This window comes from Strix uralensis, chromosome 21 (assembly GCF_047716275.1).
Source record: "Strix uralensis isolate ZFMK-TIS-50842 chromosome 21, bStrUra1, whole genome shotgun sequence".
Classification (NCBI taxonomy): Eukaryota; Metazoa; Chordata; class Aves; order Strigiformes; family Strigidae; genus Strix; species Strix uralensis.
The window spans coordinates 7835386-7857228 of record NC_133992.1 but is presented as its reverse complement, the minus strand read 5'-3'; the positions used below and the strand labels follow the sequence as shown (position 1 = coordinate 7857228).

General features: G+C 47.1%; 2 protein-coding genes across 7 annotated transcripts; one reads left to right on the top strand and one right to left on the bottom strand.

Annotated features, from left to right (window-relative positions):
• The first annotated feature begins 1296 nt into the window (after positions 1-1296).
• On the top strand, positions 1297-7909 carry UCK1 (uridine-cytidine kinase 1). 2 transcript variants are annotated; one of them, XM_074891606.1, is made up of 7 exons: positions 1297-1416; positions 1518-1677; positions 2485-2581; positions 2717-2859; positions 2957-3051; positions 4139-4187; positions 4573-7909. In XM_074891606.1, the coding sequence occupies exons 1-7, from the start codon at positions 1330-1332 to the stop codon at positions 4758-4760; spliced, it is 819 nt and encodes a 272-aa protein (XP_074747707.1). In that variant the 5' UTR covers positions 1297-1329; the 3' UTR covers positions 4761-7909. The 2 variants fall into 2 exon arrangements, with proteins under 2 accessions (XP_074747707.1, XP_074747706.1); XM_074891605.1 differs by having other exon boundaries at positions 4139-4707.
• Positions 7784-21755, bottom strand: POMT1 (protein O-mannosyltransferase 1). Of its 5 annotated transcripts, none has more exons than XM_074891600.1 (21): positions 21704-21755; positions 20786-20909; positions 19983-20126; positions 19583-19689; positions 18927-18977; positions 18427-18573; positions 17300-17411; positions 16551-16616; positions 15886-15979; positions 15257-15412; positions 14534-14664; positions 14185-14280; positions 12702-12794; positions 11597-11693; positions 11413-11505; positions 10792-10912; positions 10411-10508; positions 9785-9898; positions 9164-9290; positions 8337-8514; positions 7784-8119 (listed from the first exon to the last, which is right to left on the bottom strand). In XM_074891600.1, exons 3-21 carry the CDS (start codon positions 20102-20104, stop codon positions 7945-7947), a joined length of 2178 nt encoding a protein of 725 aa, XP_074747701.1. In that variant the 5' UTR covers positions 20105-20126; positions 20786-20909; positions 21704-21755; the 3' UTR covers positions 7784-7944. The 5 variants fall into 5 exon arrangements, with proteins under 5 accessions (XP_074747701.1, XP_074747703.1, XP_074747702.1 ...); XM_074891602.1 differs by lacking the exon at positions 21704-21755 and adding an exon at positions 21576-21662; XM_074891601.1 differs by lacking the exon at positions 21704-21755 and adding an exon at positions 21537-21644.
• Positions 21756-21843: the final 88 nt, after the last annotated feature.

Here is a 21843-nt window from a genome sequence, read left to right as displayed (position 1 = left end):
GGGTCACCCTGGGGGCGGTCCCAGCTCCCCCACCTCAGCCCCAGCCCCGTCCTGGGGGTCCGGGCGCGGCCTCACGGGGGAGCACACGGTTGCATCGGCTTAAAGAATTTTCAGGTGTCGATGTGTGATTTGTCCTTATTTTAAAATATTGTGCTCACGTGTAGGACGTGTAAATATATGTATGTAAAAATGTATCTGTTTCAGCAATATCTATTAATACTTGGTGGGTGTAGGTATGCGCACACCTATAGACACGCCCCTGTGTGAACACACACCTGCACACGTAGGTGTGCGCATACGCTGGATCTGTGTGTGCACACGTTTGGGTTTAGAGGTGCTCACGTCTGTACGTGCCGTTCAGCCCTCGCTCATCCGCCTGTTCCTGCTCACAGCGCTGTAGCGGTGCACATCTAGTACGTGTATGCACGGGTACCCGGCACACGTGGGCTGTAAGTGCTATAAGCTCTATAAGGTGTATCAACTCTATGAGCTCTGTAAGCTCTAAAAGTTCTATAAGGTCTGTAAGTTCTGTAACTTCTATAACTTCTGTAAGTCCTATAAGCTCTATAACTTCTATAAGGTCTGTAAGTTCTATAAGGTCTATAAGTTATGTAAGCTCTATAAGCTCTATAACTTCTGTAACTTCTACAAGGTCTATAAGTTCTATAAGGTCTATGAGGTTTATAAGGTCTATAAGCTCTATATAAGGTCTATAAGCTGTATAAGCTCTATATAAGGTCTATAAGCTCTATGAGGTCTATAAGGTCAATGAGTTCTATAAGCACTATAAGGTGTATAAGGTGTATAAGCTCTCTATAAGGTCTATAAGCTCTCTAAGGTGTATAAGCTCTATATAAGCTCTCTAAGGTGTATAAGCTCTCTCTAAGGTGTATAAGCTCTATAAGCTCTATAAGGTGTATAAGCTCTATATAAGCTCTCTATAAGGTGTATAAGCTCTATATAAGCTCTATAGGGTGTATAAGCTCTCTATAAGGTCTATAAGCTCTCTATAAGCTCTATAAGGTGTATAAGCTCTATACAAGCTCTATAGGGTGTATAAGCTCTCTATAAGCTCTCTATAAGGTCTATAGGCTCTCTAAGGCACAGCTGCCCGACGTGCCCCTGCCCGACAGCGCCGGGCCGCCCCGCTCCGCCGCTGAGACCGGCCGCACTCACTGCGGGTGGCCCCGCCCCTTTCCTCTATGGCCCCGCCCCCTTCCCCGCCCCTTGCCCGTCCCGCCGCGTGACTCCGCCCATGCTCCTCGGCCCCGCCCCGCCCCCGGACTACATCTCCCGGCAGCCCCCGCGGCAGCGCCCCGCCGCCCCGCCATGGCCTCCGCCGGCGGCGCCGAGCCCGAGCGGCCGCACCCGAAGCCTTTCCTGATCGGCGTCAGCGGCGGCACCGCCAGCGGCAAGGTGAGCCCCGCGACCCCGGGGAGCGCGCTCGGGCCGCGGCTGCGCGGCGGGGGAGGGCCCGGCTCGGTGCCTCCCGCCCGCCCTGACCCCCCGCCCCTCAGTCCACAGTGTGCGAGAAGATCATGGAGCTGCTGGGGCAGAACGAGGTGGAGCGGCGGCAGCGCAAGGTGCTGATCCTCAGCCAGGACAGCTTCTACAAGGTGCTGACGGCCGAGCAGAAGGCCAAGGCGCTCAAGGGCCAGTACAACTTCGACCACCCGGGTGAGGCTGCTCGGCCGGGCCGCGGCGGGAGCCCCGCGGCCTTTTTCCGGTGTTTTGACGTGGTTGAGTGAGCGCCGGGGGCTCGCGGCGGGGGCTTGTGGAAAATGGGAAGTGCTGCGTGACAGAAATGCTCTTTCCCCCACCCAAAACATCCGTTTGGCTTCCACGTGTCGGCATCGCGATGGTGAAAGCTGCGATGCTGGAGAGTGGGAGCACCCCGGCTTGCGCGGGGCTCTGCCTCCCGCTCGGCTGGTGGGGGCTCGGCGAGAAGCGGCATCATTCCCCAAATCCGTCCGGATATTTCTTGTCCGCGTAAACAGCCGCTGCCCTTGCGCAGGGCAGTGCCGTGGGCTGCAAACGGGGTAACGACCCCCCCGTGGCTGAGGGCTGGAGCCTGCTGTGGGTTAGCCAGCGTGGATAATGCTTTTGAAAAGCGTTAAAGACGTCTGAGGTTTTCTAAATTACTCTTGGGGAACAGACCAAGAGTTGCACAAAATTATACAATTAGCAAGTGGTTTTGTAAAATTATACAATTACCAGCTTCGCATTTGGGTTCTTAATTTCATTGTATTGTAGTTGCTTATAAACAGCAAATTCCCTCTTCCTTATCTCTGTAACCAAGTACAGCAGTTCTGGCTTGGGCAGGGAGTGTTGGATTGCTGCTGGTAGGAAGGGATATGCTGTAAATTCCTTTTTTCCTGGTGTAATACTGGACAGAGAGTTTTTCCTTTGGGTCTAGAAAATCAGAGCAGAACATCTGATATAGCAGCATCTGAAATTCTTTCCCTTTAAACCTTCCTCTTGCAGATGCTTTTGATAACGATTTGATGCATACAACCCTGAAAAATATTGTTGAGGGGAAGACAGTTGAGGTACCAACCTATGACTTCGTGACGCATTCTAGGTAGGTTTTGGTTTTGAGCGAAGCCCTGGGGTGTGTGTGAGGATGTGGATGTCCCCAGCTGGGCCTGGGGACGCGCTGCCTGGCTGTGGTGCGAGACCCATTTCACAACGTGCTCCGGGTGGTTTTTCCTGGCAGGCTGGCAGAGACGACGGTGGTCTATCCCGCTGACGTTGTTCTCTTTGAGGGGATCCTGGTTTTCTATAACCAAGACATTCGGGACATGTTCCATCTCCGGCTCTTTGTCGACACGGATTCCGACGTCCGGCTGTCCCGCAGAGGTAACGCTCCGCCGCGGCGTCAGCGTCAGCCTGCCCGTGTTCCTTACCTGTCCTCGGCTGCCTGGTAAGGCTCGTGGGTTTTATCTTCCCATCCCAGTTCTGCGAGATATGAAACGTGGGAGGGACCTTGAGCAAATCCTCACCCAGTACACCACCTTCGTCAAACCTGCCTTCGAGGAATTCTGCTTACCGGTACTAAATGTTTCACTAATTTCATTTGTGTTTTTGTTCGTGGGGGGAGAGAAGGAGCAGGGTCACCTGGGGGGCAGATGCAGCAGTGGTGGCTTTTGATATTTGTATTTCATGATCCCACACCTTAGCTCTTTAACTGTTAGGAGCTTCTTGTTTAAGGAACTGAAATAGTTGGTCCCCTGTGTTGCAAGGCACCGTGGCAATCCCTAGAGGCTGTGCACATTTTCTCACTGCTCGCTGCCATGGCTACTTTAGCAGGGGTGCCTTTGACTGAAACACTCCCACTCTGCATTTATTCTTAAGTCTTGCAGGAAGAGAGAAGAGCTTTGGTTTCCAACAGACCCTCTCTCAGCAGGGAACACTGGTGAAAACCTGGGGCAGACCATTATAGCATCTGCTTGCTATGCCATGTAATGCGGGGCCAATTTAGGTGCTCACGTAATCAAATTAATTTGCAAAAACCCCTTTGAGAACAAAATCCTGTGTGTGGATTAAATAAGATGGAAAAGGCTTGCCCAGGCGCCTCTTGCTCTAGATCAAAGCAATTCTGGGATTGTAAAAGTACACATTAGAAATGCTGAATTTGCCAGCCTTTTTATAAGTAGAGGGGGAGAAAAAGCAGGGGCTCTATGGTGGTAACGATCAATAAAATGTCATCAGAGGCAGGAAGGAGTTTCACACGCACGTTGGGTACCTTGGCTCTCGGCAGAGATGTAGCAATGGCTTGTGAAATGCTGATTAGAACCAGCTCTCAGCAAACAGACCTCGGCCTCCAAGCAGGTGACCCATTTGTGTACGCTTCAGAAGTGTAAAAGCAAGTACTCTGCGCTTAACCTACTGCCTCTACCTGGTGACTGGCTGCAAAGGGACAGTAAGAACAATCCCTGACCTTAAATCCGGTGCCCGTTAGCCAGCATGGCTCCTCAATTCATTTCGGTGTTGCCATGGCCGAGAGCTTTAACTTGCAGCCCCAGAGCACAGAAACCCCTTCATCTTTGCCCCCAGCTTTCTGGCATTCGGTAGCTTCTTCCTAGAGTAAAGCTGTCTTTTCCCATTAACAGTCTCCACCACCCTTGCTGTTTTGCAGACAAAGAAGTATGCAGATGTGATCATCCCCCGAGGAGTTGACAACATGGGTAAAAGGGAGTTGGGTTGTCGGTCTGATTTCTCTGGGGAGAGCACCTTTGGGGCTGGGCAGGGAGCAGGTGGCACACCATGGCCTTGTTCGAATGCCTCTAGGGGAAGGTGTTTTGCTGGGGGAGCTGCTCAGAGCCTGACCCGCATGACCTGTGGAGGGCTGAAAAAAGTGACGTGGGATGGGAGATGCAGAGCAGGACACCAGTGTTAAAGCTGCGGTTGCTGGTTTCTGCTGAGGGTTGACCTCACTGCAGAGGGCAGGCAGAGCTTCATTTAAGGGCTTGTTGTTAAAAGTGGAGTTGAACAGGGCTGGATGCTCCACATTTTCTAGATAGCTGGGCCAAGAAAGCCTCCGTGTCCTCTATTTCCCGTTCCTCTCTGCAGTTGCTATAAACCTCATAGTGCAGCACATTCAGGACATCCTAAACGGAGACATCTGCAAGTGGCAGCGAGGGGCAATGAACGGACACGCTCGGACCTACAAGCGCCCGTTCCCCGAGCAGACGGAGAGCAGCAGCGTGCTAGCGGCCGGCAAACGCTCCCACCTGGAGTCCAGCAGCCGTCCGCACTAACCTGCCAGCGTCTGAAGGATCTGCCTCTGGTCCAGAGCGACACTGAAACAACTTTGGGAAAGGACTTCAACAGAATGGTTGGTGAAGTGCCCTTTAACTCATCCTAGCAGCAGAGGGGATGCTGGTGTGAAACTTCCCGCAGAGGGGAGAGGAAGGAGTTGGCCTACTGCCCCTCTCCCCTCCAGAACCCCTCCCTTCTCTCCCTACGATGTCTGGAGTTATGATGTTACTTGATGAACTGCTTAAAGGCAGTGCTACTTGCTTTTTTTCAATTTTCAAAATGAGATCCAATGCTGAAGTCTCTCCTGAAAATTAAGCGCTACCAGGTGATTAGCAAGATACCCCATTTCCCTGATGATGATCTTCCTTAGCAGGAAAATTATCTGCCTGTTTCTTCCAAAGAAAAAATAATCTCTTTATCCAAGACTAGCTCACACCCTGTTAATTTTAACAAGCAAGTGCAGTCCTTGCTCTTCCCCACCGCGTTGGCACCTTGAGCTCTGGCATTGCTGGCCAGCCTCCTTTTTAACCTGTAGTGGCATGTGGGGGCAGAAGGATTGACCTGTGGAGGAATCTCTCCCCTGAGCTAGAGATGAAACAGAGACTGTCTGGGACAAATGTGAACTTGCAGTTCATCGGGGGGAACAGGCCCAAGAAGTTGTGGGATTCAGGTTCTTAATTTATTCCTTTCTAAGCTCCCGAACATTGCTGCGGTGTATGATTATTTTTTTTTGTATCCAGATAGTCTCCTTTACCACAGTTACTGAATGTGTGAGCTTCAACTGGATTGAGTTGCTCATGGAAACGAGAACCTGACCTTTCAGTATTAGTGTCTCTTAGGGCATTTCTGTACTGCTGGTTGCAGATTCTGCTGGGCGGAATCCGTCCACTGCCAGAGCTGGGTGGTAAGATCAGCAAGGGGGAAAGCTGTGAATTGCAAGACCCTCCTTCTGATGGCACAAGCAGCGCTCTGGACATGCTTCTACCCTCAGACAGGGTCAAAGCGCTCGCCTTGCACTCAGGCAGTTTAATCTCAATGTCTGGTTTTCTGAAAAGAGCAGATAAGAGGCTAGAAGTATGAACAGTGACATCCCAGTTTCTGTTGCTTACCCCAGATAAGCGATACTGCAGCAGCATGAACTTTCTGGAAAAAAATTCTGAAATGAAGTGCTGGTTGGGCCTTTGAAAAACGTCCTTGTGGTATCCTTCTTGAGTCTGGACCTATGGTGTAATTTTAAGAATGGGTGTGGGTGGAAATATGATTAAGACGAACTTTTTAATATTTGCTAGTTTTCTAAAACCAGGGTCTGGCTGTGTTGGTTGTGGGTGTGTTACTTTGGCTAATAAACAAGTGAACAAACCGAGCAGAAATGACCATTTTATGTAAAAGGTATTTGTGCTACTTGCACTACAGCAGCACAGAGGTACAGAAGGGAGCAGTGCTGGAGCTGCTCTTATACTCCACAGTTGTTTCTCCCCTTAACTCAGAATTGTTAGCTTTAGTTCTGTAACAGCTGAAGCTTTAGAAGGAAAAAAACCCCAAACCTTTAAAAAATGCAGTCTGCACTGTCATCCCCATAGTAGTCTTTTCAACACTGGAAATGGGTAAAGTCTGTTATCTGTTAGTGATCACCACACTTCAGTGGTCCATCGCTGTAATGCTGAGGAGAAAGCAGTTGGTTTCCTAACTGCTGTTGGGTGCTGTTTAGCTCAGGGTGACAGACTTAGAGTATGAGCTACTGCACTGAAGCATTAGCTATCAGGGCTGATTTAAGTAGGAGCAAAATAGTCACTAAAACCTACTTTGAATAACTGTGGTGTTTGATCATGCCTTCCTCTGGGGGTGGGTGGAGCTCAAAGCAGCCTTGAATAGTATTTATTAGAGCAGTAAGGAACTCGACAGTGAAAAGCACCCTGGTCTGCCTAGGACTGCTGTTCTTGGTCAGCTTTGAGCTGTATTGCAAGATCCTGCTGCTGCAGCCCCATGAAAAAAAAAAAAACAAACCACTGTGGCATAGGTACTATAACCCTTGTGGAACACTTCTAGAAACCAAATTCCCCACTGAGCGATCCCAGTCCTTCCCTTGCACCTTTCCCTACCCTGGGAATTCCTCTGCTGGTGCAGGCCAGGGCCTGGGCTGAGTTACCTGCAATGTTTTGACCCTGAACCCATGTGTATAAGTTAGAGCAGGTTTCCTTGTCAGTATGATCAGTTCTACCTTGCTCAGAGTTCCTCCTCCTACGAGGTCTGAGGTGTAACCCTACAGCCCAGTAAATACAACGCTGCCATTGCTAGTACCAGGCCACAGGCTTCACAGAACACCACGAGGCCAAAGGACTCTTCTGGCTTTGGCTGACTTCTTGGCCTGTCTGAAGCTTTGTTTTAGCTTGTTCAGCTGTAACAGCTATTTTTTTAATGTCCATTTGTTTTATTTTTCCTTAGCTTCATAAAAATTACAGTTATGCCAAATCATTATACATAGATAATAGTAACAAGTCATTATTCTATGCAGAATGAACTATTTATAAACTTAGCTTAATGCTCTGATGTAATGAAATAGGGACGATAGCCAAGCACTGGAAGTGGGGGCAAATAATGCGTTGTTGAGGCATATAGTCATGGGATGATGCTGAAGACTGCAGGGCCGATTACTGATAGTTGAGGATGTGTAAGCTTTAGAGCTGGGAAAACCCAGTTTTTAAGAGTAACAAAGAAAAGAGAGAAAAGTATCCAATATGTTGAAGAGTATCCATTTCTAGTAACTTGTAAGGTGGCATTGCAGACCAAGGTGCTAGGAAACGTATAAAATGGCTCCAACATAGTGCAAGGAGGAAACCATCGACATCATATTTCCAGGAAAGAGGAAGAAGAAACCCTTGCAGCAGGCTTCTCCCAGCAAAGGACCTGGGGATGCTGCTGACTGAAGTCACCAACCTTCAGACCCCCAGGGGCAGTGGAAGGGTGAATGTAATGGGTAGACACTGGGAATTGTGCTCGTAACAGCTATATGACTGTTGAGACCTTTTCTGTAACAATATTCTTTTATTTTCTTTTCCTGTAATAATTAGATCTGGACTACTATCAATTATTTGATCAGACTGTTAAGATTTCAATTATACTAACAATAAATTCTTGGCTTTGCATAAAAGGTGTTCCCATTTGCCTGTAACAAGACTGTAATTGTTACTGTTTTCGGATAAGGATGTTCCAGCTGTCCTTCCAGCGCAAGTCCTTGAGTTCAGTAACAGACAGTGAAGGCTCCCCATAGGTCACAGGGCTGAACGTGCAATAGACAAAGTAAACGGAAGAGAACCAGGCCACGATCAGTGCCCCGAACATGCTCTTGAGAAGCAGAGATCTGGGATGAGAGAGGGAAAGAGCAGTCAAGTTACGCCAAGGCTGGCCAAACACTTCATCCAAAAGGAAGACCTAAATATGGCCTATCTTCTCTAAAGGCAAATGACAAAGTATGGCCACTGCTGGAAAAACCACTGCTTTCCCTGCAGCGGCTTGCCAGGGTGACAACCTGGAAAAAAGAACTGTGTCACTTGTCTATCTATGTTAAAACCCAATACCTGCAGAGGTGGTCGCTGAGGTGCTGTAATACGATAGGAATCAGGAGAATCTGGAATGTGAGGGCAGGCAGGTAGTGGTACAGGAACAGTGTCTTCTCCATCAGGAAGAAGGGCAGGTAATTCACAGCCCAGCCTCCACCACAGATCCCCCCAGCTGATACCCAGAGCTGCCATGCATCTGCAGGAGACAGGAGACGATAGCTCGAAGCACAGTCCCTGGAAACCTAAAATCTCTAAGAGGTTGACTACTGTCACGGTTTGTTTGGGTTTTTTTCACCACTCTCTAATACAATCTGTAACTCAACCACGCTCAGCTGAGGGAAATGGTTCCATTTTGTCACACTTTGATGAAGTACCCATCAAGACAGATTACGGCCAACATGACAACAAAATGCACGTCCAGAAAGGTCAGCACAAAACTGCCCAGCCACATGGAGGAGATGGTACCTCAGTCAGAATGAACACATCTAAAATAAACCCCTCCCCACACAGCCAGTATCTTTTAAATCATCACAAAAGGGCTCAGTAGAATCCAAATCTGATGCCTGAATGCTTCTTATATCTAGGAAGTGACTCAAATAAATATGCTGGCTACTATATTGTCTCATGAGGTGATGGTCATATTGCAATAACCATAATCAGTCTCTTTCTGGGCTACTCTAGATGTTTGTGTATCACTAATAAAAATTCCAGGATTAGGGACAGGAAAAAGTGCTAGCATAGCCAAGCACATAGTTGCAAAAATGTGGCTTTAGGGCCATTGAAGTGCAGCAGACAAAGCTACACATCCCCCAACCTCGACGCACACATGCACAGTGGAATCAGACCTTCAGGAACGTCGTAAATCTTTCTCCTTCGTCGTATCAAGTACCACAGGGACAGACACATGTAGACCAGAGCAGCAACGTTAGCTGAAGCCCAGGTGACAACATTCCCAAGGAGGTGGATCTGGGCCTGACGGATAGAAGATGGTCTAAGCCAGAAGCAGGAAAATGCTGCAGTTCTTTTAGGTTAGTTTAAATATTACCTACACACGCTAAATTAAACATCAGAACGTGCTTGGCTAGTAACCTGATCTTTCCTGGAACAAAGCTATTTGATAAACTTTGCTGCTTTAAGACCCTTTTGTAATGTAAGGCATTTAAAAGATGCTATTGGAAATGAACTCATCTTCTAAATGGAATCAATAATGGAAACTATTAAACTGCAGTTCCCCTTTATTAAAAAAAAAAAAGTGCAAGACAACATGATTTAATTAAAAGCAACTACTGTCAAAGCTGTATCGCATGCCAAAAAAACCCTGAGGGAAAATATATCCTTAATACAGGAAGAGTCCCTCCTGGAGCAGCTCCTTGGCTGGAACTGCAGCCCTGCTCTCCCGGAGCTCACATCTGAACTGCTCTGCTTTCTTCACCAGGTTCACATCTACTTCTACCTCTCGTACTTACACCAGAGGTCGGGTGGAGCCAGTAGGCAATATTTGTGTCCAGTGTGATCCAGTCAAGAGCAGAGGAGCTGTACTTATGTTCTGTGTCTTCATTTTTTAATGTGAGTATTTTCCACTACAAAAAAAATAAACAGAAGGGTTTCAGCACTGGAACAACGAGTGGGATAGCAGGCATGGGGGAACGGCTCCAGATGTAAGATGTTACGTCCTGAACCTGGGAGTGGAGAAAGATTGTGCATATCTCATACAGGATACTGATCAACACAACGGTTTTATTTTGTTCTTATATAATGCACTTTCCTTAGTGAATTCCTACAGTGTCAGTAAGGGGCATCAACACTACTGACTGCATATAGAACACATTACAGTTCAGTTTCAGACAGCTTCTGGGTGCCCAACCGATCTTCCTCCCCCTTCTTTTTTCACACAATCACTTGGGTATTCGTTACTGAATAGTGTAGGTCTCTAATGTCCTTCTAAGGGCATTGAGAAATATCTGTTTTCAGTGAGGAAGCCAAACTACTCTATCGGCAAGGAATAAACAATGAACCCTCAGGCTCAGAGTTTGCAGAAATGCTCAGGTTCCTGCTCTGCAGCAGAAGGAAAGATGACTAACAAGACACTCACCTGCAATTCCGTGAACTTTGCCATGAAGCTGAGGTTTTTACTTATGTCCATCTGTGTGGGAGAGTGGAGTTCCACTTCCCTCTCTTTTTGCTCTTGGCCTGGAAGAAAACAGCATAGCTCAGAAATAACCACCTAACAGGTAGAAAGCTAGAAAGGGGAGAGAGAGCACATATGATAGACCCCTGGCTCCTCACACACCCGGGGGCCCTCTCCAATACACAGCCCAACTGCAAGAGCGCTCTACAGGGATTCCTAAGGACTCTGACATATCATGATAGAGCCAGAGCCTGCTGAACACACTACACACGATACCACCTTCCCATCAACATGAAGCGTCCCCCAGTCACAGAAATCTGCTTCGAGAACACGGCTGAGACGTACTTTTCCCGTATCTGTGCTCTTCCACATTCCACACCATGCTCTGGTGGTAGCCTTTGGACAGCTTCTCTCCAACCACCTCCAGCTGCCGGTATCCCCACTCAGGTAAAGATGCTCCACTGAGCTGAAAGTGAAAGATGACCTTACAGTCGTGCCAATTTGAACTTCAGGATGGAGGTTCCTAGGCCCTGCCTGAGCAGTGGATGTCAGCAAGGGACGGCCAGAGAGTATGTGAAGAGTCGCCACGCAATACTGTCTCAACAAATGCTACAGCCATGAAGTCAGTGATTCTGGCGAACTCTGTGAAGAGATCTTTGACTACACCAGCTGCTGTCACATACCTCACACAGACAGCATCAATTTCTGAGCCCCAGTTGTGCACAGTGTCACAACCTCCTGAGAAGCAGGACAGCTCTGCAGGCTGAAAAGGAATGGAGTATGACCACCTGAAACACATGCTGCTCTTTTATCACATTGAGCAAGTTTATTGTTTCCTTTTATTTACTTATTTGGTTATTTATTTTAGTGGTTTAGGCATTTTGGTGCAGAGAGATTAGTAGTTTATGTGATTACAAGAACTGCATGCAGCAAAAGCTACAGGCAAATACACATAAATCCACTTGCCTTTAGCACGGCAGAGGTGTTCACGTGAACAAACCTCACTTCTGACATAATTGTCTTCCACACGTCTGTGTCAGATTCCCGATTTACAATTTCCTACAACAGAAAGATGTCTTTTGATCATCATGTTGTCTCAGCTGTTTCTGCTGGAACATGATGAGCTCCTCCCTTCCCTTTGACCACTCACCACTCTCCAGAGGTTCTGCGCTGGCATGGATATGTTATAATCAATATAGCAGGAAACTTCTTGGGAGTGGGGACTAAGAGGAGCAGCAACATCATGCCTAGAAGACAAGTGAAGTAAGATCCTCCAACACCATTTCCCAAATTCATATAAGAAGCAAACCCATAAAAGTACTGAATTGGCTTAGACCAGATTCAGTAATAAAGCAAAAAGTAACTCGTTTATACAGATTGCACTGTTTACTCTGAAAGAGAACACTCCCCACTACCAAGAGCTGCCAGGAACAGACTCAGAGGAAGCCAGTGCAGACGCCTGCTATGCCAGGCTGAAGAACAAGCACTGATTGTGACAAACAGAGATGTTGTTCACTGGGGTTTCCAATAATGAACAAATTAAGTTTGGAAGGGACACAGCAAAAACCGAAGCTCACAATAACCCCCCTTCCTAATCTGAGTGATATTCAAGTACACGCAGATGCCCTCTGGGAAGCAGTCGGGAGGCAATTTCATACTGTAGTCTTTGCAAAACAGGCAAGAATCCGTGGCAGTCAGCCACAGCACACCGGATCCTCCAACACGTCTTCCTAACTTTCAGAACACATCCTTCACGCAGGAGCATGCCATCAAAGTCAGTGGAGTTGACTTTGGATTAACAGTTGCACAAAACACTAAATATCTGCACCTGCCTGGAGCAGAGGCAGTGAAGGGGCAAGGATGAAGACTCGCCAAGGGGACTATGTATTTACAAATCTATAGAACTATCCTGAACTGTGAACATGGGTGAAACCCTCTAAAGGCCATTAGTAGAGAGGACTAGAAACAGCTGGCAGCCACTGAACAGTTTGTGGTTAGTATCAAATCCCATTGCCAAGTCAAAAAATAAATAAGCATACAGCATCCTTTCCCTGGGCCACAGGGATGGTTTATGTAAGTAACCACGGGAGGTCCCTCCTAGCCCACCATTTTAAGAATCCACGAATACCAGGCAGTTTATAGCATATCTGAATGCAAGGGTCACTGTGCTTCAACCCCTGAATAATTATTCTGAGCGAGACAAAGCTGAACGAGCCAGCAGGCTTGGCAGAGCAGAGGATGAGGAGAGGACTTACGTGTTGAGGTACCGAGTCGTGATGCCATGGACCAGCTGCACGATGTGTCCGTGCCTGACGGGACGGGGTGGGTTACTCACCACCAGCTGCTGCCTGGGGGAGTGACACCCAAGAGGAAGTGGTTACATTCTTCTTTCTATATAATGCAACCTTGTCATGACCAAACTGTTAGGTCAAGAAGCTGCAGGCAGGGACAGACATTTAGGCAGTAAGATGAGAAATTAAAGCAATCTATAGATGGTACTAGAATGGAAACAAAGCTCATCAAGGCGAAGGTGAGTTAAGGGCAGAATGACTCAGAGGATCGTAATGGGATACTGACACCCCAGCCATTAGGTCAGTGGTCTGAATCCAGGTCAGTCAGGAGCGAGTTCAGATTAGTCCCACCACAGCTGTTTGGTGGCTTCTGTGAGATGAGTAAATGCTTCAGTGAGGTCTGGCAGGTGTTTGTACTACAACTGATGTCACTTTTGGCAGAATTATAAGAGAAATCCATGGTTAGCTATCTCTACCATGAAGACCAAACTCCCATCTTGCTTCTGGACAGGGCTAGGGCATGCTTTGGCAAGGGGGAACACTGCAGCTCACCTAACTGCTCCCTGTACTTTACTGTTCTATTGAAGGAACTCACATTCTCCAGGACTCATAGCACTCTTAAGTTTGAAGAATTTTAAGAAGATATTGGGTTTCTGTGGTTCTGGTAGAGTCCCTGCTTGGAAGGTTTGCACTACAGACAAACTTCCCCAACATGGGTATGACTTATAATGGCACACAGTCCTTCTGGTACGACTCTTTATACAGTTCCCAGAGCAACATAAGAAACCTACAAAAGCAACTTTTTGATCAGTATGAAATGATGTCACACAAGGGCTTTTACTGGCAAAACTACAAGAACAAGGAGTCCTGCTCTCCACTGACAGTTACAATGGCAAAACACTTCAGTGTGAACCAGGCCTCTCGAGCACAGGCACCCACCTGGAATCCCTCCCAATGCGGCAGAATCTACAGCTCATCCCACACTTTAAATACAAAGAAACACTCATTCTGCAAAAGTGATTTCTACTCTTTTCTGAGACTCACTGAAGTTTGATAAAACTCATCAAGGCACTCTAATGTCATGGCTCACACACTTCAAAAAGCAGAACTTCCCTTTCATGCAAAGCACCTGAAGAGTTCCCACCGGTCTCGTGAGTCTTTAAAGTTCCCCTTGTGCACAGCACAGCCCACGTCCTGGCAGAGGCAGTTCAGACAGAATTTCGGAGTCCTCAGTAATGCTTTTACCATATTGAGGAGGACTGTGCAAAGAGCCACCCTTACCAACTCTGCAGCTAAAATTACTTGCTCAGGATCACACATGGCCTCTATGCCCACAAGCAGAGCACAGTTATGTCCAATCCAAGCTATGCCCTGGTTAGGTTCTGGAAGCATACAGAAGCTATGCTTACAGCAGCCTGGCATTTATTTACATCTCTTGCATACTCACATGCCAGGATCTTTGACAATCCACCAGTTATTCACATCCTTGAAGGGATAGCAGGTCACCTGCTGTTGATGGGAACTACCTCGGCCATTCTCATACCTGCACAGAAGGTTAAAAAAACATACAGGTGTGTAACAGTACATTTCTGTGCTCAACAGAGTCACAGCAATACAAACCAGCACCAGATCACTGGCTCCATTCCTACAGATCACAGAGAATCTGTGCATCTGCAGCGTGTTCTGAAGGATTAATGAAGAGATTGCCAGGACCCAAACTGACATATTTGGACTGGTAGGTGAAGAACCAGAGCACCCTTTCACCCTAACAATATAGACCCAACCAGATTCCTCACCTGATGGGGTAAGTATTCGTGTGAGAATGGAGCCAACACTGCATGGGCTTGCCCAACACGTTCCGCAGAGTAATCTGAGAGCCGTAGGCCACCTCTAAGGGCTGACCCTGAGTGATTCGAGCCAGCCCACCCTGAGAAGTATAATGATAGAATAAGTGGAAAGAAGAAGAAACAACCCAGAGGCTGTTTAATGTCTATTAAGAGTCACCTGTCACACTAAGATAGCAGTATCTTAGCACAATGCCTTCTCATTTGGTTGTATCTACAAAAATCAAGTCTTGCAGCACCATCCTGAGCAGACAGTAAATACACCAAAGCCTGAAAGACCACAGGTATTAGGGAATATCCCTAAAGCCATGCTGTTCTAAAAGACAGTCTAAGCACTCTTCTAAAGAAAATCATACTGTCATCCTGTAGTCTACAACGTCATCACTTAAGAGTTCAGTACTGTATCTACTTCTGTGGAGCTTCCTGTAGGAAGGGACAAATCTTCAGCTGGAGAGTGAATATATTGTTCACTGGGAAAAGCTTTTCATCCATTATTAGGTTTTCAGTCATTATTGCTTCATCTTAAAGCAGTACTACGGCAGCAAAATAGTTAAATGACATAATATGCAGGATCAAAGGAACAAGACTGCACACCTTTCTTCTAACAGTGAACACAAGACAGATTTTCCCCTCTTCTCCCCTAATAAATCAATTTCATGACCACATTTCCTTTACCTCTAAGCTGGCTTGGAAAGCACTTGTCATAATCTGGTCATGAGGCCCAGAGCGATACAGCAAAGTCAAGTGAACATAGAAGAAGGACAGGTACATGGCCACTGGGATGATGATGAGGGCCAAGCCCCTAGCTAGAAAATGGCACATCAAGGAAACCTAGAAGAACACAGAGAACTCACTGGTTTCATGCTCCAGATACTAAAAATATTAAAAATACCAGTACACTTGGCTTGTTTAGTTTGTCTTTTTTAAGTTTCTCCAACCACCCTCATGCAGCTATAACTTCGTGGACAGCTGGATAACTTCCACCGAGGGTTTGAACTGGAGCCAGCAGGAGGTATGTGAAACAGTATAGGTTTTGAGCCACAAATCACCAAGACATGGAAAAGAGCAGAAAAGCCAGTCACACACACATGCTTGTCTTAAATTTAAGCATTCTCCAGCATCTCTTCTCCAGCGACTGAGCTGCGGAACTGTTCTATGACATGAGGGTTTGCAGACTATGACAAGGAATTTCAGTACAAAAACCAGCTACAGACAGCATTGTGATCTGTGGGCTTGCAAGGCTCCTGGCTGGCTCCTGTACTGAAAAGTTACATATAATGTATTTTTCATATTGTGCTACCTACATTTGACAAGTTCTGGTCTCCTATCATGTGCCAGAAATGGAGTCCTACGATGGCCAAGAGCAGCACATAGGTAAACAGGCCCATATATTTCACTCTGAGAAGAAAGCGCATAAAAAATGAACACGGTTAAAAACTACACAGTTACCTAATACAAGACATAAACATTCAAACTTTCTCTTGAACGTGATCCATTAAAGTCCAAGGACTTAGACCAATGACAAGTTTGGTACAACATAAATAAGCTTCAAGGCTTTGACACCAGAAGATACCATTTGTTGCCAATTACATTAAATAACTGCAGTGACAGAGAACCTTCCTGATAACAAGGTGGCAGATCACAAAAGCACAGAGTCCCTAAATTCAGACTTAGTGAAGCTTAGGCAACTAGGAGGGAGGGGGGAAATGCAGACGCTAATTTATAACATAAAACCATCTCTGAGAAATGCATTTTGTTCTTCCCAGGACAGTACCCTCTCACGCCTGGTATTGCCCACTGTGAACTGACATCCTCTCTACAGAAACAATCTAACTCATTAAAAAGTCATGGAGATGTCTGCTCAGAACAGCACCAAAAATCAGTCTTGAAAATCCAAAGCCCCACTGACACCTCAGATGGCAGGCAGGAAAGTCAGCTTACTAAACCAAAGAAAGACATCATCACTTACCCTACTGCACAAGAACAAGCTACTCCAGTCAACAGAAGCCAAAACCACCAGCTTCCAGAGAAGGAACTTAAATAAAAGGACAAAGGAAAGGATGTTATGGTGAGATCTGTGCACCTTCTTAGGATCCTGAATTCAGGTAATTTAACTTGAAAACAACTTGCAGGACTCCACTATTCCTTATTGTACTCAGAGGTATCTCATTCTGAACCTCCCACGCCACCAACTCTCAGCCCTGACCTGCAGGGTGTTGTTAAATGTACTTCTCTGTATCCTGAAAAGCAAAACTGAATGCAACCTGGCTTCTGATACTACAGAAGAAAGAAATGTATTCAGTCACTGGCTGGGCTAAGTTTAAAGATAATTTTACTATACAAAAGATTACTTTATCCTCTGCAAGGATCAGAGAACAGTGCCTGTAAACAGTAACAAAGAAGCGTTAAGTGACCTGTTATCATCAGTGTTTCTGTGCACAGAAGGAAACCTTCCAGTAAAAAATCTGGGTGGGCAAAGGCATGCTCCCAAGGGATTTTATTTTTATTGTAAAATAAAAAAGACAATCTTGCTACCAGTTAAAACAGTCTTTAACACTGCTCAGAAGAGAAAACTTCTGGTGCAGCCATATCAGAGGTCAAAGCATTGGATTTTACAGACAGATGAAGTGAGTTGCAGAAAAAAACCCCACACAATCTGTGACAAAAAAAGAGTCACCGCAAGAATATCCAAAAGGATGGGAGACAACCCAGCTTTACCTGTGCCTTTGCAAATTGTAGAACTTCAGGTAGGACAAAACTGCAAGTAGGATAAAAAAAATCAATATTGATTCCAGGAGCATGAACCTCGACTGAGTGATCAAAGAGTTCTCTGTTGGAAAAAGAGAGACAAACACAAAATTAGAGAAGCTTATCTATAGGCAATCGCATCATTATCCAACAGAAGGTTCTGCCCCTTTAAGGACAGCCAATTCATTTGCAATCTTACTGGCTGTAATAGGGAGGTGTTGGGTTTAAAGGGACAAAAACATCCCAGCAGGAGCAAAGTGCACGGCTATAAGTGTCTCCAAGGACAAAGAGGTGGGCAAGTAGTAAAGTCTGGCAGGAGGCAGATAAAGGTGCTGTGCTTGCCTACAAAGGCAAAGAAAATCAATGCTGGGAAATCCAGAGGGCTGCTTCTCAAGGCAAAGAGAGTCAAGGCAGTGACCCCAGCAGGCAATGAGCATGATGACAAGTCTTCAAGAAAGGGAGTTGCAATGAGCTGCCTTGTCCAGGATTCCCTGAGCCAGAATCAGAGCAGCCAGTAGCTAGGAGAGGTTTCTCTTATCAGACTGCTAAAGGGCTGTCGATTGGCTTTTTCACTTTCAGGCAGCTGCCAGCAGATCCTCAGAGAAAAAAAACAGCTGAGTTATACACACCAGAACAGTGTCAGATCATGGTGCTAAGGACACAGACTGGTTTGCTGCAGCTGGGAGATGGAAGAAATTTTATGAGCTCTGCCTGCAAGTAGAGTCCTGCTGCTAAACACCAGTACGTTGTAACTCATGCTGTAAACCTCTGAGGAGGAGAGTACAGGTCTCCCTGGATGCAAGAAACATGGTTTTCTGTGAGGCTTTTAAGGCTGCCCACTTTGCTTAATAATGAAATGAACTTGCATAAAGCCTCAGCCTAGAATGGCAGCCTGCTGCAGAGCTGCAAGAATAGAGGGGACCAGAGAGGCTCAGCTGAGACTGACAGAGGCCAGGGCTGACAATGAGCTCCGACGTGTTGTTAGGACTCTGTGGGGAGATGCTACTCCAGCCTTTTATGCACCCTAAAAATTCACAAGGGGAAAAGGAACCCTTCTCCCCCTGTATGAAGAATGGGGCCTAGATGAATAATCTTACCTAAGAGAATCAGAAGAGCAGCTCCAAGTGCAGCACAGTGGGAGAACTGCAGTTCTACCAAAATCTGGTATGCTAAAGGCACGCAGAGAGCACCAGCCAGTGCTGGCAGCAGTCGCAAGGACCAAACAGGAACGTTCATACTATATTCTGAAATAGGAGACAACAGTGATGTACAAATTTGAACACTATTAATTGCAGAGAAGACAGATCAATACAGAACTCCTTATGACTACAGGAAGTTGTTGAATCTAGCTGCTACTCCTACTAATTTATTGTCTGTCTTGTACTGCTTAAACTGTTTTAATTGATTTAAAAAATCTCTGCTATGGAATCATAGTGCCTTAAACTTCTGTTAGAGACCTGCAGGAGACTTACTTAAGAGGAGAAGTGAAGGTGTCAGATAAAGCGTTACTTCCACTAGTCAGGCAAAAGGAATCTGTCAGCTGCTGAAATACTGCTTATTTTCTCAAAGGAATGAGACAGTTAAGATCAGCTCTTACCAGCTCCAATCCTGTTCCATAAGAAGTTTCCATCAAATCCTCCTAAGTAACCTACAACATAAGCAACAATTCAGAATTTCCAGTCTCAAAACAAGTATAAAAACCGGTGCTAAATTAGTCCTGGAACCATTTCCCAAACACATAGCTTTTCCATGCATGAAAGCCCTCTTTCCCAAAAGGGTCCTCTTTCGTACTGTTTTTGCCTGCAGCAGGGCTTGATAAAGTGCAGAGGCACAAAGAATATAAATTAGGAACAACAGACTCTCAGTGACGAAGTTATGTGTATATTTAATCTCCCCTTCCCATACAGACATTTTTACATGGTGCATATCTCAGCTACAGAATGGAACTCAGGCCTGAAAGTCTGCTGTTGTTATTTCTAGTCACTAGCACTTCTCATCTTACCTTTCTCTTTATCCAAAGGACTGGATAACGATGAGGTAATGGATGCATGGCTCCATCACCTCCCCAGCACTCATGCAACAGCCCCCTAACAATACTAAATAAGGGAAATTCTAATTCTCTCTGCACCAGAATCTCTCAGCTGCCTTGTGCTTTTCCCTAGTAACAGGGTTGGACAACTCATTGCTAACCAGCACTTTTCTCTTCCACAGCAACAGGCAACAGATAGTTCCCAGTTTCAGGAGACACCCTACCTCCCAAAGCTAGCAGCATATGGCCAAAAGGTGGGCCGCTGTCATCCACAAAGAAGATCCTCTTCATGTAGAGTGAAACAAATTGGCCATAATAAACTTCATCAAAACTGAAATACAAGAGGCAGAAATACGTCAAATCTAATTGGAAGTATCCTGCAGGCTACAGGGATACTAAGAAAGGAAACACTGATTTGTTGGCAGAAAGCTAAGAATACAGTGAAGCACAGTGGCGTTGCCCCCTTACCTTCCCCTCAGGAGTTCCTATTAGGGAAACACTATCACTGTATTTACAGAGGCTGACATCAGGCAAGCTCTGCTCTTCCCCTCCTGCATTCTGACTCACAAATGTTTAAAAAACAAAAGTCTGTCATTCAAGTAGAAAATAAACCATTCTACTCACACTACAGCCCGTGGATACGAAAGCCCCCAAAGACGGCTTATTAATCCCATCACAGTCAATGCCACGAGGTTCACATTTATCTCCGCAGTAACCACAACTGGCTTCTTCAGAAATCCCAACATCCTGTCAAAGGTCCGTCCAAACCTCCGAGAGCAAACAGAGAAGAGCAGCAGTCACCCTTTCGCTCAAAGCTAGCTGAAGATCATTTGACAGAAAGCATGCACCACTACTTTCTGCTGCTAGCAGCTCAGGATAACTGAGTTCTCTCGTTTTCCATATTTATATGTTTTCTGCTGTATCTACAGTATTATGTAAAAATGAAGTTACTAAACACAGTTAACTTTTCATCTCCCCTGCTTCTACACGTGTAAGGTTCTCTGTCATCACTAGTAAACTAGAAACTTTGCTTTTCCTTACATTGGTTCTGCAGAAACACAACAGCTTAATTCAAGCCCATATTCTGCTTTGTGCAAAGCAAACCTCCCAGCCCAGACTCTGATACCAGTGATAGGCAAACCACATGCTCAGGCACCAGGCTGCTCAGGTAGCTTTAAAAAAAAAAAAAAAAAGTTACTTCCTCAAAAATTGAGTATATTTCTTGGGGCGGGCAGGTGGCAGAACCTGCAAACATCCTCTGTCTTGAAAAGCTGGCTTTTGGAGCACTGGGTGTAGGTGCTGTAGGGCTCTAGCGCAGCCTAGGGGGGAGCGCTGCAGAAAGCTGGGCTGAATTCTTTACTCCTGTAAGCAGAACTGCTAAAAGGTAGGTCAGAAAATAGTAAGGAATCAGTGTTGTATCTCCTCACCTCAATACAACTGAAAGTTACCGGAATAAATCCATCTGCATGGCTTTGATCAGGGGAGAACAAAGCAAGATGCGAGCACATCACCACCATCAAGCACGATGACACTGTCCTTGTTTTTCACTACCTACAAAACAAACCCTGCGTGGAACAGACTTTTTAAGACGCCCCTTGCAGAGCTGTGCTCTCCACCAGCACTGGGGACATCGCAGCACTGCCTCACCTGCCCGACCCGGGACAAGGGCAGGCCATCACCTGCACTCTGCCATCGCCCTGCAGGCCCTGGGACCCCAAAGAGCACCCTGATGGAGAGACCCCGCTTCTCCCTCCAACCCTGGGGCAGGAGTGCAGCACTACCTCCCGTGAGACCTCGTACACCTCCTCAGGGAACCATGAAGCCCTCTACCAGGCTTTGCATCCCCTTCCATGAGCCTTATGAGGGGAATGTAGGGCCGCTAACACCCCCACCAGGCCCTGGTCCCCCTTTTGAGTTTCGGGGGGGGGGGGGCAGCAGGACCACTGACCCCACACCCAGGCCTCACCCCTGAGGCTCACAGGGGTAAGAGCACCCACCAGCCACCCTATATCCCTGTACCCCCTCCTTGAGAGATTTTTGGGGCGGCATTAACCTGCCACCAAGCCTCCCACCCTCCCCTCAAGGCTGATGGCAGCAGCGGGGGGGGCCACCAGCCACCGCTCCCCAGGCCCCGTACCCCCGCCCTGAGCCTCGGGAGGGGGCAGCGGCGCCACTAACCCCGCCATCAGGCCTCGCCCCACGCCCCTTGAGCCTTACGGCGGTGAGGGGGGCGCAGGACCACCAGCCCCGCCGCGTCTCGGGGGAGGCAGCGGGACCGGGACCGACGCCCCCGTCCCTGAGGAGATGGCGGCCCCCGACTCCCCCCCCTCCCCCCCGCCTCTCACCCCGCCGCGCCCCGGGGGGGGCGGGACCATCCCGCGCACTCCACCCCCTGCCGCGCGACGCCGGATGTAGCGTCAGACGCACGCAGCGCCGCGGGGCCAGGGCGAGGGCGGGGCCCCCTCCTGTTGCTACGGCAACGCTC